This window comes from Oncorhynchus masou, chromosome 30 (assembly GCF_036934945.1).
Source record: "Oncorhynchus masou masou isolate Uvic2021 chromosome 30, UVic_Omas_1.1, whole genome shotgun sequence".
NCBI lineage: Eukaryota > Metazoa > Chordata > Actinopteri > Salmoniformes > Salmonidae > Oncorhynchus > Oncorhynchus masou.
In genome coordinates this window covers 14,955,127-14,971,248 of record NC_088241.1, presented here as the reverse complement: position 1 = coordinate 14,971,248, position 16,122 = coordinate 14,955,127, and the positions used below count along the sequence as shown (strand labels likewise).

Genomic DNA, 16,122 nt, shown 5'->3' with positions numbered 1-16,122 from the left:
CTGCATTTACAGTTTCTGAACCCATATTGTCTATATTAAATATGTGCTGTATTTTTCTACCTTGTACTGATTCAAACAGTACATTCTAAGACGGTGTGTTTAGCTGTATTATTATGTTGTAGACACTGCAGTTTAAAGCTGAATTGCAGGTTATGTGAATAAATACAGTAATTATATTATAATGATATTACATGAGTATACAATAATAAATAGAAAATAAATGTTTTATTTAAATTCAAAGTGCTTCAATATTGCCAAACCAAGAAAAACTAGCTGCGTGCAACATTAGCAGAGAGTTGGATCATTTGAATGAATAATCTGGCATTGACAATGACTCCCATTTTTCCCACCAGGTGAGGAGCCAGAGGATACAGACTTTGAGATGCCCAAGGTGTACGAGCCCATCAAGTCGCTTGAGAGCCTGATGGACAGGCTCAACATGTTCCTTGGCCAGTACAACGAGAGCATCAGAGGAGCTGGCATGGACATGGTGTTCTTCAGAGATGCTATGATACACCTTGTCAAGGTAGAGGGAAACTGTCATCATGTTCACCTATAGGTGTTTATGAGCAATTATTACCACCTTTGTCATGAATTATAGTGCATTGTGTATAGATCATAAGGTATTATAAACATGCTTATATCACATTACAAAGAGGGTCTTCATAAAAAGTATTATTAAACATTCACATTGGAAATGTTTCAAAGGCTTAGTTATCTTAAAGTCAGTCACCAATGAGTCAAATATCTTGATATAAGAACAGAAAGGGAAGGAATCTCTCCCTATCTTTTTTTATATTTAACTAGGCAAGTCAGTTAAGAACAAATTCTTATTTTCAATGACGGCCTAGGAACAGTGGGTTAACTGCCTGTTCAGGGGCAGAACGACAGATTTGTACCTTGTCATCTCGGAGATTTGAACTTGCAACCTTCCGGGTACTAGTCCAATGCTCTAACCACTAGGCTACCCTGCCGCCCCATGTCTGTCTTTAGATCTCCAGGATCATCCGCACCCCCAGAGGGAATGCCCTTCTAGTAGGAGTGGGGGGATCAGGCAAGCAGAGCCTGACTAAACTGGCTTCCTTCATCGCCGGATACAAGACCTTTCAGATCACACTAACACGGTACAGACACACCCTGTCTTTACTAGCATACTACTACATACTTCCTACTTCATAATAAGTCGTTTGCTAGGAAGGTTATTGGAACAGACACACGGTCTCATACAGTCCCTTTGTAGCTGTAACAGGCGTTTATAATGTATTGAACGTGGTCATGCAGTTCTGTTGTCCTCCTGTAGATGGTAGCTTTGCTTGCATTACTGCAAGTGCACAGTAACTCTGCCAATTTGTCTTTCCTCGATTCCTCACGTCCCCTGTCCTCGCCTCCTTCTCGAAACGCATTGGAGGAGTGGAGGAAATACTCATTGTGAAAAATATGTATTTTCACACCTTCGCTATGACCTGTAACATCCCTGTGTTCTGTCCTCAGTTCGTACAACACTGCTAACCTGATGGAGGATCTGAAGGGTCTGTACAGGACAGCAGGCAAGCAGGGAAAAGGCATCAGCTTCATCTTCACTGATAACGAGATCAAGGACGAGTCTTTCCTGGAGTACATGAATAATGTGTTATCATCTGGGGAGGTCAGCACATTGATCACATGAACACACGTAAAACATTAGAGCATTTTCAAGAAGTTGTGTCAATCTGTGTTTGAGAAAAAAATCGCACTCCATTATAACTTGGATAACTGTTGTTGTATATTGTGCTGATTTCTCAGGTGTCAAACTTGTTTGCTCGAGACGAAATTGACGAGATCATCAGTGACCTCATACCAGTCATGAAAAGAGAGTTTCCTCGGCGACCACCGACCAATGACATTCTCCATGACTACTTTATGAGCAGGGTCAGACAGAACCTGCACGTGGTTCTCTGCTTCTCTCCTGTTGGGGAAAAGTTCCGGAACAGAGCCCTGAAGTTCCCTGCCCTCATCTCTGGCTGCACCATGGACTGGTTCAGCCGCTGGCCCAAAGATGCTCTGATCGCAGGTGTGTGTGTGTGTGTGTGTGTCCGCTGGTGTCCATTTGTGGGTAAGCATGTGTTTTCGTCTCTGTATGCGCACATACAGTATAAATGTATTCTGCACACTTTGGAGATTGAAGCAAATCACTATTAATCTGTTTACTCTCCAGTGTCAGAGCACTTCCTGTCCACCTATGACATCGACTGTTCGACCGTGGTGAAGGAGGAGGTGGTGCAGTGTATGGGCTCCTTCCAGGACGGCGTGGCAGAGCAGTGTGTGGATTACTTCCAGAGGTACCGTCGCGCCACGCACGTCACTCCCAAGTCCTACCTCTCCTTCATCCAGGGATACAAGACCATCTATAAGGAGAAGCACTCCGAGGTGCAGACGCTGGCACACAGGTAATTACAGTACTGTAATTGCTGGACTATTAAGCGGACCTGAATATAAACCGCACCCACTGAATTTTTTTAAAATATGTATTTTGTACATAAATAAGCCGCACGTGTCTATAAGCCGCAGGTGCCTACCGGTACATTGAAACAAATGAACTTTACACAGCCTTTAAACGAAACACGGCTTGTAACAAAAAATACAAAAAATAGCAGTAAACATGTAGCCTACCAAGAAAGTCATTGGTCACTATCTTCCTCCTCCTGTGCACTGAAACCACTGAAGTCATCTCCTTCGGTGTCGGAGTTGAATAGCCTCAGAATTGCTTCATCCGATGTTGGATCGCTGGCCTCTTCAACACGCAGCAGTCCAGCCTTTCGAAACCCGTTGATGATAGTGGATTTTTTGACAATGCTCCACGCTGTCAGCAGCTCTATTTCCTTTTCCAACAGCCATATCGATCGCCTTCAACTTGAAAGCTGCATCATATGCATTTCTCCGTGTCTTTGCCATGATGAGGGTGACAAAATGACTACCGTAATCAGAATGATGGGAAGTTTGAGCGCGCTCGATTTACGTCACATTATGTGACGGTGCTCAGTTTTTTGGCGGCATGAATCTTGTGAAAGCAGGAAAAATCCATAAATTAGCCGCGTCATTGTATAAACCGCGAGGTTCAAAGCGTGGGAATAAAGTAGCGGCTTATAGTCCGGAAATTACGGTACTTCCTTACTCTCTTAATGCTCTTCGTTCCTATGTGGAACATGCGGCTTCACAGTACACCATGGTCTAAAGAAATTGTAGATGTTTTTCACAGCATTTATCTATCGTAATGCTGTGTGTCTATCACATGATTTAATATAATACTAATATTATATAGTATTCTATATGCCAATATATGGTGTTATATCACTCTCTTACTATTCTGCCTTTTAGTCCTTATTTTACTCATTAATATGTGTTCAAGAAAGATTAGACCGAACTTACCTGGTATACTTGTATAATACAATGATTGCTGATCCCATTCTGTTTCCCCATCAGAATGAACACAGGTCTTCAGAAGCTGAAGGAGGCCTCTGTGTCTGTAGCATTACTCAGCAACGAGCTGGAGGTCAAAGAGAAGGAGCTGCAAATCGCCAACGAGAAGGCAGACATGGTGTGTGTGTATGTTTGGTGTATGCTACTCCTCTATCTCTTGTTTCCCAGCAACAGACTTACCAAATACCAATACCAGAACGTTGAAGTGTATATACACTGAACAAAACGCAACATTCAAAGGTTTTACTAAGTTACAGTTCATATAAGGAAATTAGTCAATTTGGAGGACATTGGTCGCCAGGCCCACCCACTGGGAGCCAGACCCAGCCAAATCAGTTCATCCCAACAAAAGGGCTTTATTACAGACAACAACCCCATCCCACCCCCTTAGACATCCCACAGGTGAAGAAGCTGGATGTGGAGGTCCTGGGCTGGTGTGGTTAAGATTGTGAAGCTGGTTGGACGTACTGACTAATTCTCTAAAGAGCAGCTTATGTAGCGTAATTAACATTCAATTCTCTGGCAACAGATCTGGTGGACATTCCTGCAGTCAGCATGCCAGTTGGACACTCCCTCAACTTGAGACATTGGTGGCATTGTGTTGTTGACAAAACTGCACACTTTAAAATCAAATTAAATGTATTTATTTTGCCATTCTTACATCAGCTGATATCTCAAAGTTCTGTACAGAAACCCAGCCTAAAACCCCAAACAGCAAGCAATGCAGGTGTAGAAGCACGTTGGCTAGGAAAAACTCCCTAGAAAGGCCAAAACCTAGGAAGAAACCTAGAGAGGAACCAGGCTATGAGGGGTGGCCAGTCCTTTTCTAGCTGTGCAGGGTGGAGATTATAACAGAACATGGCCAAGATGTTCAAATGTTCATAAATGACCAGCATGGTCAAATAATAATAATCACAGTAGTTGTCGAGGGTGCAACAGGTCAGCACCTCAGGAGTAAATGTCAGTTGACTTTTCATAGCCAATCATTGAGAGTATCTCCATGGCCCCATCCGAGGACAGGGCCAAACAGGCAGGATATAACCCCACCCACTTTGCCAAAGCACAGCCCACACACCACTAGAGGGATATCTTCAACCACCAACTTACCATCCTGAGACAAGGCCGATTATAGCCCACAAAGATCTCCGCCACGGCACAACCTGATTAAGGGGTGCCAACCCAGACAGGAAGACCACGTCAGTGACTCAACTCACTCAAGTGACGCACCCCTCCTAGGGACGGAATGGAAGAGCACCAGTAAGCCAGTGACTCAGCCCCTGTAATGGAGTTAGAGGCAGAGAATCCCAGTGGAGAGAGGGGAACCGGCCAGGCAGAGACAGCAAGGGTGGTTCGTTGCTCCAGTGCCTTTCCGTTCACCTTCACACTCCTGGGCCAGACTACACTCAATCATAGGACCTACTGAAGAGATGAGTCTTCAATAAAGACTTAAAGGTTGAGACAGAGTCTGCGTCTCTCACATGGGTAGGCAGACCATTCCATAAAAATGGAGCTTTATAGGAGAAAGCCCTGCCTCCAGCTGTTTGCTTAGAAATTATAGGGACAATTAGAAGACCTGCGTCTTGTGACCGTAGCGTACGTGTAGGTATGTACTGCAGGACCAAACCGGAAAAATAGGTAGAAGCAAGCCCATGCAATGCTTTGTAGGTTAGCAGTAAAACCTTGAAATCAGCCCTTGCCTTAACAGGAAGCCAGTGTAGGGAGGCTAGCAATGGAATAATATGATCAAATTTTTTGGTTCTAGTCAGGATTCTAGCAGCCATATTTAGCACTAACTGAAGTTTATTTAGTGCTTTATCTGGGTAGCCGGAAAGTAGAGCCTTTTATTGTCCCCAGCACAAGGTGCACCTGTTTGATCATTCTGATAAATCAGCTTCTTGATATGCCACACATGTCAGGTGGATGGATTAACTTGGCAAAGGAGAAATGCTCACTAACATAGATTTAAACAAATTTGTGCTCAAAATTTGAGAGAAATTATTAAAAAATATATATTTATTTTATTTCAGGTCATAAAACATGGGACCAACACTCTTCATATTGCATATTAACTTTTGCTTTATGCGAAAGATGCACCTCACTTCCTGTCTCTCTTGTGATGGTTTGTTGTGTCTCAGGTGTTGAAGGTGGTGACAGTGAAGGCCCAGGCAGCAGAGAAGGTCAAGGTGGAGGTCCAGAAGGTCAAGGACAAGGCTCAGGCCATAGTGGACAGCATCTCTGCTGACAAGGCCTTCGCTGAGGAGAAGCTGGAGGCTGCCAAGCCAGCCCTGGAGGAGGCTGAGGGTGCACTACAGGTCTGTTGGGAGAGGGGATGGGAGGAGCCTGGGGGGTGTGAGTGGGTGACAAGGGGGTTCTTCTGAGAAGCATCAGACTCAGGCATGGCTTCAAGTTCAGATTTCCAATTGTGTTTAGTGTGTCCCTCTCTGGCCATGGATGCATTTGATTAAGCTGGAGTTTACACTTTTGAGACAATTCCATTGGTTCCATTGTACCCCAACATAACGGAATCAGTTTTGACAAATGTATTTGACCCAAGTCTTGTCCTTCAACATCAGGGGTGGGCAACATACGAGCACATTCATAGTCGCCCAGGGGAGGTTGGAGTAAAAACATGTTTTATGATGATCTTGGGTTAAAAAACACTCAGTTACTCATGTAGTTGTATTCCTTCCTCATGTATTCATCAGACCATCAAGCCGTCGGACATTGCCACGGTGCGGACCCTGGGTCGGCCTCCCCACCTCATCATGAGGATCATGGACTGTGTTCTGCTGCTGTTCCAGAGGAGGGTGAACACGGTGAAGATCGACCCGGAGAGGAACTGCACCATGCCCTCCTGGCAGGAGTCCCTCAAACTAATGACTGCTGGGAACTTCCTGGGCAGTCTGCAGGTAGGAAACAGATGGCCAGCATCTAAGTAATATTACTTAGATAAGCAAATAAAGTAGTACAGTGTGCAGGTACAATGTCTACATACTGTAATATTACTACACTGTGCATTTCTACAGTAACATACTACACTATAGACACTGCACAACAGGCACATATGACCAGGAAATCAACTTCAGTGGTGATGCAATGGCAGCTTGCTTTGAGATCTCCGGCTCTGTTGTCTCTCTCTAACAGCAATTCCCCAAAGACAGTATCAATGAGGAGATGGTGGAGCTACTGCTGCCCTACTTCGACATGCCAGACTACACCCTGGAGACGGCCAAGCGTGTGTGTGGAAACGTGGCTGGTCTGGCCTCCTGGACCAAAGCCATGGCCTCCTTCTTCTCCATCAACAAGGAGGTGCTCCCGTTAAAGGTGGGCCTAACCCAGGTGGTGTTGTGTAACACCACCCGCCTGCCTCTCTGATAACCTTTGACATGTGTACCACAAACTTGCTAATTGATTTCTTGTTTCCAGTACATTTTGTTGTCCCCGAGTGTCCAGTTAATATTTGATACTGTACTTACCTCTTAGGCTAACCTGGCAGTGCAGCAGAACCGGCTGGCCATAGCCAACATAGACCTGCAGACGGCCCAGGCAGAGCTGGATGACAAGCAGGCAGAGCTGGATGTGGTCCAAGCAGAGTATGAGAAGGCCATGATGGAGAAACAGGTACTGAACACCTCTTATCTCAATGCCTTAGATTAAAAATAAATACACATTTTCTCTCTCTCTCTCTGCCTCTCTCTCTCAGACTCTGTTGGAGGATGCTGAACGCTGCAGACACAAGATGCAGACGGCCTCTAGCCTCATCAGTGGTCTGGCTGGAGAGAAGGAGCGCTGGACAGAGCAGAGCAAAGGGTTTGCCGCCCAGACCAAGCGCCTTGTAGGTGGGTTCATTCAACCCTTTTTTCTCCGCCTTTTTTAAAATAACAGGACTAACTTTCACAGAAGCTTCGTATGACCATTCGTATTGTCCATTGCCTACAATTCCCAACATCTTATTTTTTGGGGGAGATGCTCCGGTTGCTTCTGTACCATATTTTCAATGCGTATGAGTATTTTATCTGTAGTTATGCTATATAGAAGGATGGAGGCGTGAACCAACCTATGTGTGCTAACTTCTTGGCTCAGGTGACGTCTTATTGGCCACAGCCTTTCTGTCCTACTCCGGCCCCTTCAACCAGGAGTTCCGGAACCTTCTCCTGACCGATTGGCAGAGGGAGATGAAGACCAGACACATCCCATTCGGGAACAACCTCAACCTGACCGAGATGCTGATCGACGCACCCACGGTCAGCGAGTGGAACCTTCAGGGCCTGCCCAACGATGACCTATCCATCCAGAACGGAATCATCATCACCAAGGCCTCACGCTTCCCTCTCCTCATAGACCCTCAGACCCAGGGCAAGATCTGGATAAAAAAGAAAGAATCCAGGAATGAGCTGCAGGTTGGACTGCATTCATTTTCACACTATTCTCTCCCATAACTATGCCCTCCCATTGTTCAGCCGATAGATGTTGTATGTTTCCGAACAGCGGTTACACTAGCCTTAGGCCTAACTAACCTTTAGATATGTCAGATCTTCCTTATTGGTAAAAAACTATGTGTAATACTGTGTCAGTAATGAGACGTTTCTGTGGTTCCCAGATCACCTCCCTGAACCACAAGTACTTCAGGAACCACCTGGAGGACAGCCTGTCTTCGGGGCGCCCCCTACTGATCGAGGACGTAGGGGAGGAGCTGGACCCTGCACTGGACAACATACTGGAGAAAAACTTCATCAAGACGGGCTCCACTTATAAAGTATGTACTATTATCCTAACCACATTATCAATCATCACATCAAATGAAATACATTATCGTTATGGGGTTATTATCTCTTGGGCTATTCATGACTGTCTTTCTCCCTTCATGACTGTCTTTCTCTCTTCATGACTGTCTTTCTCCCTTCATGACTGTCTTTCTCCCTTCATGACTGTCTTTCTCTCTTTATAACTGTCTTTCTCTCTTCATAACTGTCTTTCTCTCTTCATGACTGTCTTTCTCTCTTCATGACTGTCTTTCTCCCTTCATGACTGTCTGTCTCCCTTCATGACTGTCTTTCTCCCTTCATGACTGTCTTTCTCTCTTCATGACTGTCTTTCTCTCTTCATGACTGTCTTTCTCTCTTCATGACTGTCTTTCTCTCTTCATGACTGTCTTTCTCCCTTCATGACTGTCTTTCTCTCTTCATGACTGTCTTTCTCTCTTCATGACTGTCTTTCTCTCTTCATAACTGTCTTTCTCCCTTCATGACTGTTTTTCTCTCTTCATGACTGTCTTTCTCTCTTCATGACTGTCTTTCTCTCTTCATGACTGTCTTTCTCCCTTCATGACTGTCTTTCTCCCTTCATGACTGTCTTTCTCCCTTCATGACTGTCTTTCTCCCTTCATGACTGTCTTTCTCCCTTCATGACTGTCTTCTCCCTTCATAACTGTCTTCCTGCACCAGGTGAAAGTGGGAGACAAGGAGGTGGATGTGATGAGGGGGTTCCGTCTCTATGTGACCACTAAGCTCCCCAACCCTGCGTACACCCCAGAGATCAGCGCCCGCACCTCCATCATAGACTTCACTGTCACCATGAGGGGCCTGGAGGACCAGCTGCTGGGACGGGTCATCCTCACTGAGAAACAGGTCAGGAACCACGTCCAACCACGTGCTTATGAAATCATGGATAAAAACATTTGAATGTATCAACAAAAGGTCATTTTGTTGTAGTTGTTTAATAGTGAGCCTTTATTAGAATTGTGAATAATGACTGTGACCACCCATTTTGAAACGTACTGAATCAAATGAACACAGAGAGCATGAACCCAGCCAGGTCTGTATGCAGAGAAATGTTAAAGACCTGAAACATGACCCTCAAAAGCCGTGTCTGTCTGAATGGTGTGCCTGTTTCTCTTGCTGTTGGTCTGCATTCTCATGTTCTGAGCTGTGACTGACCGGTGTTTCTGCCTGTTGGAGAAGGAGCTGCTGGAGGATGTGACTGCCAATGTAATAGTATAGACTTTACGTCCGTCCCCTCGCCCCGACCTGGGCGCGAACCAAGGACGCTCTGCACACAGACAACAGTCACCCTCGAAACATCATTACCCATCGCTCCACAAAAGCCACGGCCCTTGCAGAGCAAGGGGAACCACTACTTCAGGGTCTCAGAGCGAGTGACGTCACCGATTGAAACGCTACCAGCGCGCACCACCGCTAACTAGCTAGCCATTTCGCATCGGCTACACCAACAACAACATTATAGTCTGAACAGTGCTCTTATCTATCCCTGTTATATCTAGGAGATGGAGAAGGAGCGCACAGACCTGCTGGAAGATGTAACAGCCAACAAGAGGAAGATGAAAGAGCTGGAGGACAACCTGCTGTATCGTCTGACCTCTACCCAGGGTTCCCTGGTGGACGACAAGAGCCTCATCATCGTCCTGGGCAACACCAAGCGCACCGCCGAGGACGTCATACAGAAACTACAGATCTCAGCTGAGACCGAGATCCAGATCAACACCGCTAGAGAGGAGTACAGACCTGGTGAGTTGGCTGTACTGCGGTTAGAGTAGAGTTATTCTCGGTACAAACCTGGTGAGTTGGTTGTACTGCGGTTAGGGTAGAGTTATTCTCGGTACAGACCTGGTGAGTTGGTTGTACTGCGGTTAGGGTAGAGTTATTCTCGGTACAGACCTGGTGAGTTGGTTGTACTGTGGTTAGGGTAGAGTTATTCTCGGTACAAACCTGGTGAGTTGGTTGTACTGTGGTTAGGGTAGAGTTATTCTCGGTACAAACCTGGTGAGTTGGTTGTACTGTGGTTAGGGTAGAGTTATTCTCGGTACAGACCTGGTGAGTTGGTTGTACTGCGTTTAGGGTAGAGTTATTCTCGGTACAGACCTGGTGAGTTGGTTGTACTGTGGTTAGGGTAGAGTTATTCTCGGTACAGACCTGGTGAGTTGGTTGTACTGCGTTTAGGGTAGATTTATTCTCGGTACAGACCTGGTGGTTTTTTGTTCTGTGGTTAGAGTAGAGTTATTCTCGGTACAGACCTGGTGAGTTGGTTGTACTGTGGTTAGGGTAGAGTTATTCTCAGTACAGACCTGGTGAGTTGGGTGGGTTGTACTGTGGTTAGGGTAGAGTTATTCTCGGTACAGACCTGGTGAGTTGGGTGGGTTGTACTGCGGTTAGGGTAGAGTTATTCTCAGTACAGACCTGGTGAGTTGGGTGGGTTGTACTGTGGTTAGGGTAGAGTTATTCTCGGTACAGACCTGGTGAGTTGGTTGTACTGCGTTTAGGGTAGATTTATTCTCGGTACAGACCTGGTGGTTTTTTGTTCTGTGGTTAGAGTAGAGTTATTCTCGGTACAGACCTGGTGAGTTGGTTGTACTGTGGTTAGGGTAGAGTTATTCTCAGTACAGACCTGGTGAGTTGGGTGGGTTGTACTGTGGTTAGGACCTGGTGAGTTGGGTGGGTTGTAGTTATTCTCAGTACAGACCTGGTGAGTTGGGTGGGTTGTACTGTGGTTAGGGTAGAGTTATTCTCAGTACAGACCTGGTGAGTTGGGTGGGTTGTACTGTGGTTAGGGTAGAGTTATTCTCAGTACAGACCTGGTGAGTTGGGTGGGTTGTACTGTGGTTAGGGTACTGTGGTTAGAGTTATTCTCAGTACAGACCTGGTGAGTTGGGTGGGTTGTACTGTGGTTGAGTTGGTTGTACTGTGGTTAGGGTAGAGTTATTCTCAGTACAGACCTGGTGAGTTGGGTGGGTTGTACTGTACCGGTTTGTTTTAGGGTAAGGATCAAAACATGTTGGGCTCTTTATTGATTGGCTGACCAACCAATCACAGTGCTCTGCTGGATGGCAACTGGCACGAACCACCTTGTGTTGACTGTTCTTCAGGAGCAATCTGTTCCTCACACTTTTCCAGTGGCAAGTTTGTTTGAGCAGAAATGGATGTATGATAATATAGAATGAGCGTTGTCTGTCACTCACTGTCAGCCTGTGTGTTATTTTGCTGTTACAGTGGCCACCAGAGGCAGCATCCTGTACTTCCTCATTACTGAGATGTCCATGGTTAATGTCATGTACCAAACGTCACTACGACAGTTCTTGGGAATCTTTGACCTTTCTCTGGCCAGGTACAGTAGTAATACACTTTTTCTCATACTGAATAACATATATTTGTATTTATGTATTTCATTTGAATTGTTGGTCCTCAGATGTGGTTCAGTGATTTTATGTAAACATTGAAAGATTAGTGAATTGATAAGTTACCAGTATATGTGGTTTTGCATAACCTTTTGTGTAGTTGTAGGAGTCGTCTGATTCTTCAAGTATAATATCTGAAACCATAGCAACAGTTATATTTTAATATTAACATAATAACCATCACACTATGCCTTCTGAACAGATCAACCAAAAGTCAAATTACCAGCAAGCGAATAGCGAACATCATTGAGCACATGACCTTTGAGGTGCACAAGTATGCAGCCAGGGGTCTGTATGAGGAGCACAAATTCCTGTTTACCCTCCTGCTGACGCTGAAGATCGACATGCAGAGTAACCGCGTGAAACACGCCGAGTTCCTCACCCTCATTAAAGGTGTGGAACAAACTCCGTCCTCCAATTAATTCCACCAATCTGTAGTCCACAGTTGCTGAAATGTTGAATAGCAAAATGTTGTTTATTGCTCCCAGACCATTGGCTTGGAAAGAACATCCTCTGTCTGTCCTATGCAGGAGGTGCCTCTCTGGATCTGAAGGCTTGTCCCCATAAGCCAGCCAAGTGGATCTTAGACATAACTTGGCTCAATCTGGTGGAGCTCAGTAAACTGTGGCAGTTCTCGAATATCCTTAATCAGGTGTGTTCCCCATGCGGTGCTTTCTTACACTGCTACTTCATGTTGTCCCACTTTCAAAATACCCTCCCTCAATAAGTCTGTTTCATGGCCCCCTCAATAAGTCTGTTTCATGGCCCCCTCACCCTGGTAAACCCCCCTATTCATTGTAGTGCTCCTCTGATTACAGTGCTCCTTTTACTACTCTAAGCTCTGTCACATATGGCATTGAACTAGTCATTATATTGAGCTGTGTGTGTGTCCAGATCTGTTGTAATGCGAAGCAGTGGAAGGCATGGTTTGATAAGGAGACCCCTGAGGAGGAGGTGATCCCTAATGCCTATGACCAGAGCCTGGACTGTTTCCACCGCCTGCTGCTCATACGCTCCTGGTGCCCAGACAGGACCATCGCACAGGTACACTGGTAACTCTCATTGAATGATTAATTAATTAATCAATCAATCAATCCAAGACATAATACTTTATGAAAAGTCTACGGTTTTTGGTATTTTCATCAAAGCTTTGGACTGAGTTTTAGAGAGTATTTCTACTGCTTATTTCTTTAATCTAATAGCAGGTGACTTTTTAACTAATGCTTTACCTGTTATCCTCCAGGCCCGTAAGTACATCATGGACTCGATGGGGGAGAAGTATGCAGAGGGAGGGATCCTGGACCTAGAGAAGACGTGGGAGGAGTCAGACCCCCGGACCCCGCTCATCTGCTTCCTGTCCATGGGCTCAGACCCCACCGACTCCATCATCGTCCTGGGGAAGAGGCTGAAGATAGAGACGCGCTATGTCTCCATGGGCCAGGGACAGGAGGTCCACGCACGCAAGCTGCTCCAGCAGACCATGGCCAACGTGAGTCCTGAACACAGCATTACAGTACACACTCACTGGACTCCTAACAGTCAAGTTATAATTATCCTCGTCCCCAGGCTATTGCGCTTTGTGAGGAAGTCTGGGGAGCAAAACTAACTTATTGGGAATCAGCGTTCTGCCATGAATTGTGGTCCATGTCATCTCATTTGTAATCAAAATGGGAATTAAAATAGCGATAGGGATGGAATATGAATTGAAATTGAACCATGGTGTTAATGAAAATGGATGTGATTGATTTAGACTGTATTAGACTGCATTAAAAATGAAATGGACTAACACCACATGCATCTCCCTCACATTATTAATTTAATTACATAAGGATAATTAGTAATGAATCACTCTCCCAATATGGACAATTAACTATGTATTATATTATTTTGTATTTTATCCCAAATGCACACATAGGGTGGCTGGGCCCTGCTCCAGAACTGCCACCTGGGCCTGGACTTCATGGATGAGCTGATGGATACTGTGACAGAGACAGACGCCGTCCATGAGACCTTCCGCCTGTGGATTACTACAGAGGTCCACAAACACTTCCCCATCACACTGCTGCAGATGTCCAACAAGTTCACTAATGAGCCTCCACAGGGACTGAAGGCAGGGCTGAAGAGGACTTATGGAGGTGGGTCACACCACGGTTCACACATACATATGCATGCATGTGTAGGCACCTACACAAACACACACATTCACCGCCGTTTCTTCCAGTTAACCCTAAACCACAACCCGACCCTTAACACTTAACCTAGCTTCATGTCCATATCCTGGTTCAACCCTACCCTTCATGTCCATGTCCATCCTGGTTCAACCCTACCCTTAACACTTAACCTAGCTTCATGTCCATATCCTGGTTCAACCCTACCCTTAACACTTAACCTAGCTTCATGTCCATATCCTGGTTCAACCCTACCCTTAACACTTAACCTAGCTTCATGTCCATATCCTGGTTCAACCCTACCCTTAACACTTAACCTAGCTTCATGTCCATATCCTGGTTCAACCCTACCCTTAACACTTAACCTAGCTTCATGTCCATATCTTGGTTCAACCCTACCCTTAACACTTAACCTAGCTTCATGTCCATATCCTGGTTCAACCCTGGCCTTAACCACAACCCTACCCTTAACACTTAACCTAGCTTCATGTCCATATCCTGGTTCAACCCTAGCCTTAACACTTAACCTAGCTTCATGTCCATATCCTGGTTCAACCCTACCCTTATGACTTAACCTAGCTTCATGTCCATATCCTGGTTCAACCCTAGCCTTAACACTTAACCTAGCTTCATGTCCATATCCTGGTTCAACCCTAGCCTTAACACTTGACCTAGCTTCATGTCCATATCCTGGTTCAACCCTAGCCTCAACCACAACCCAAATCCCAGCACATGTCCACATCCCAGTTCAACCCTAACCCTAGATTCACTTCCACATCCCAGTTCAGCCCTAACCCTAGATTCACGTCCACATCCCAGTTCAACCCTAACCCTAGATTCACGTCCACATCCCAGTTCAACCCTAACCCTAGATTCACGTCCACATCCCAGTTCAACCCTAACCCTAGATTCACGTCCACATCCCAGTTCAGCCCTAACCCTAGATTCACGTCCACATCCCAGTTCAACCCTAACCCTAGATTCACATCCACATCCCAGTTCAACCCTAACCCTAGATTCACATCCACATCCCAGTTCAACCCTAACCCTAGATTCACATCCACATCCCAGTTCAACCCTAACCCTAGATTCACGTCCACATCCCAGTTCAACCCTAACCCTAGATTCACATCCACATCCCAGTTCAACCCTAACCCTAGATTCACGTCCACATCCCAGTTCAACCCTAACCCTAGATTCACGTCCACATCCCAGTTCAACCCTAACCCTAGATTCACGTCCACATCCCAGTTCAGCCCTAACCCTAGATTCAACCCTAGATTCGTCCAGTTCAACCCTCCCAGTTCAATCCCAGTAACCCTAGATTCACGTCCACATCCCAGTTCAACCCTAACCCAGTTCAACCCTAACCCTAGATAACCCTAGATTCACGTCCACATCCCAGTTCAACCCTAACCCTAGATTCACGTCCACATCCCAGTTCAACCCTAACCCTAGATTCACGTCCACATCCCAGTTCAACCCTAACCCTAGATTCACGTCCACATCCCAGTTCAACCATAGCCTTAATCCTAACCTTAGCTTCTTGTTTGTTGCCCCAGGCATTAACCAGGACCTGCTGGATGTCAGTAACATGGTCCAGTGGAGGCCCATGCTGTATGGGGTGGTGTTCCTCCACTCTACGGTACAGGAGAGGCGTAAATACGGCCCCCTGGGCTGGAACATCCCCTACGAGTTCAACCAGGCTGACTTCAACGCCACCGTGCAGTTTGTTCAGAACCACCTGGACGACATGGACATCAAGAAGGTAGGTGCAGAGACGAGAAGCTCCCGCTGTAACTAAGTAAAGCTCTATCTTTACTTCTACTGTTAGCACTGCTACCTGTCTTCCTATGTAAGATGTGTCTGTTCCTGTGTTGATGGGAGTCTGACGTCTCCCCAGGGTGTATCCTGGAATACAGTGCGCTACATGATCGGGGAGATCCAGTATGGCGGTAGGGTGACAGACGACTATGACAAGCGTCTGCTCAACACCTTCGCCAAGGTCTGGTTCCGTGAAAACATGTTTGGACCTGACTTCTATTTCTACAAAGGCTACAGCATTCCCAAGTGTTCCAACGTGGACCAATATCTGACATACATTCAGGTCAGTCCATTTTTCACACTCAAAGGCTCTCCTGCAGTTTACAGTGCTGTGTAACATTATATTGAATTAATGTAGTCAGCACTGCATGAAGATGTGTGCTGTATACATTATGTGCGGCATTGAGACATTTGGTAAAACTTCCCATTAATACCTTGTTCATAATGCATTATAAGCACTTATAACACCTTATGAAATATCTACAA

The 16,122-nt window shown here is 45.7% G+C and overlaps 1 protein-coding gene across 1 annotated transcript in view; it reads left to right on the top strand.

Moving 5' to 3' along the window:
* Positions 1-16,122, top strand: part of LOC135522128 (dynein axonemal heavy chain 5-like) — a 75,283-nt gene that overhangs the window by 56,890 nt on the left and 2,271 nt on the right. The window contains 23 exon segments of the mRNA XM_064948113.1: positions 354-526; positions 994-1,124; positions 1,492-1,645; positions 1,783-2,050; positions 2,195-2,426; positions 3,460-3,574; positions 5,592-5,768; positions 6,162-6,365; positions 6,601-6,780; positions 6,940-7,077; positions 7,160-7,295; positions 7,540-7,856; positions 8,057-8,212; positions 8,901-9,083; positions 9,737-9,980; positions 11,460-11,574; positions 11,847-12,037; positions 12,175-12,296; positions 12,539-12,688; positions 12,888-13,133; positions 13,560-13,779; positions 15,375-15,580; positions 15,716-15,919. Of these exon segments, the coding sequence (XP_064804185.1) occupies positions 354-526; positions 994-1,124; positions 1,492-1,645; positions 1,783-2,050; positions 2,195-2,426; positions 3,460-3,574; positions 5,592-5,768; positions 6,162-6,365; positions 6,601-6,780; positions 6,940-7,077; positions 7,160-7,295; positions 7,540-7,856; positions 8,057-8,212; positions 8,901-9,083; positions 9,737-9,980; positions 11,460-11,574; positions 11,847-12,037; positions 12,175-12,296; positions 12,539-12,688; positions 12,888-13,133; positions 13,560-13,779; positions 15,375-15,580; positions 15,716-15,919 (4,262 nt within the window).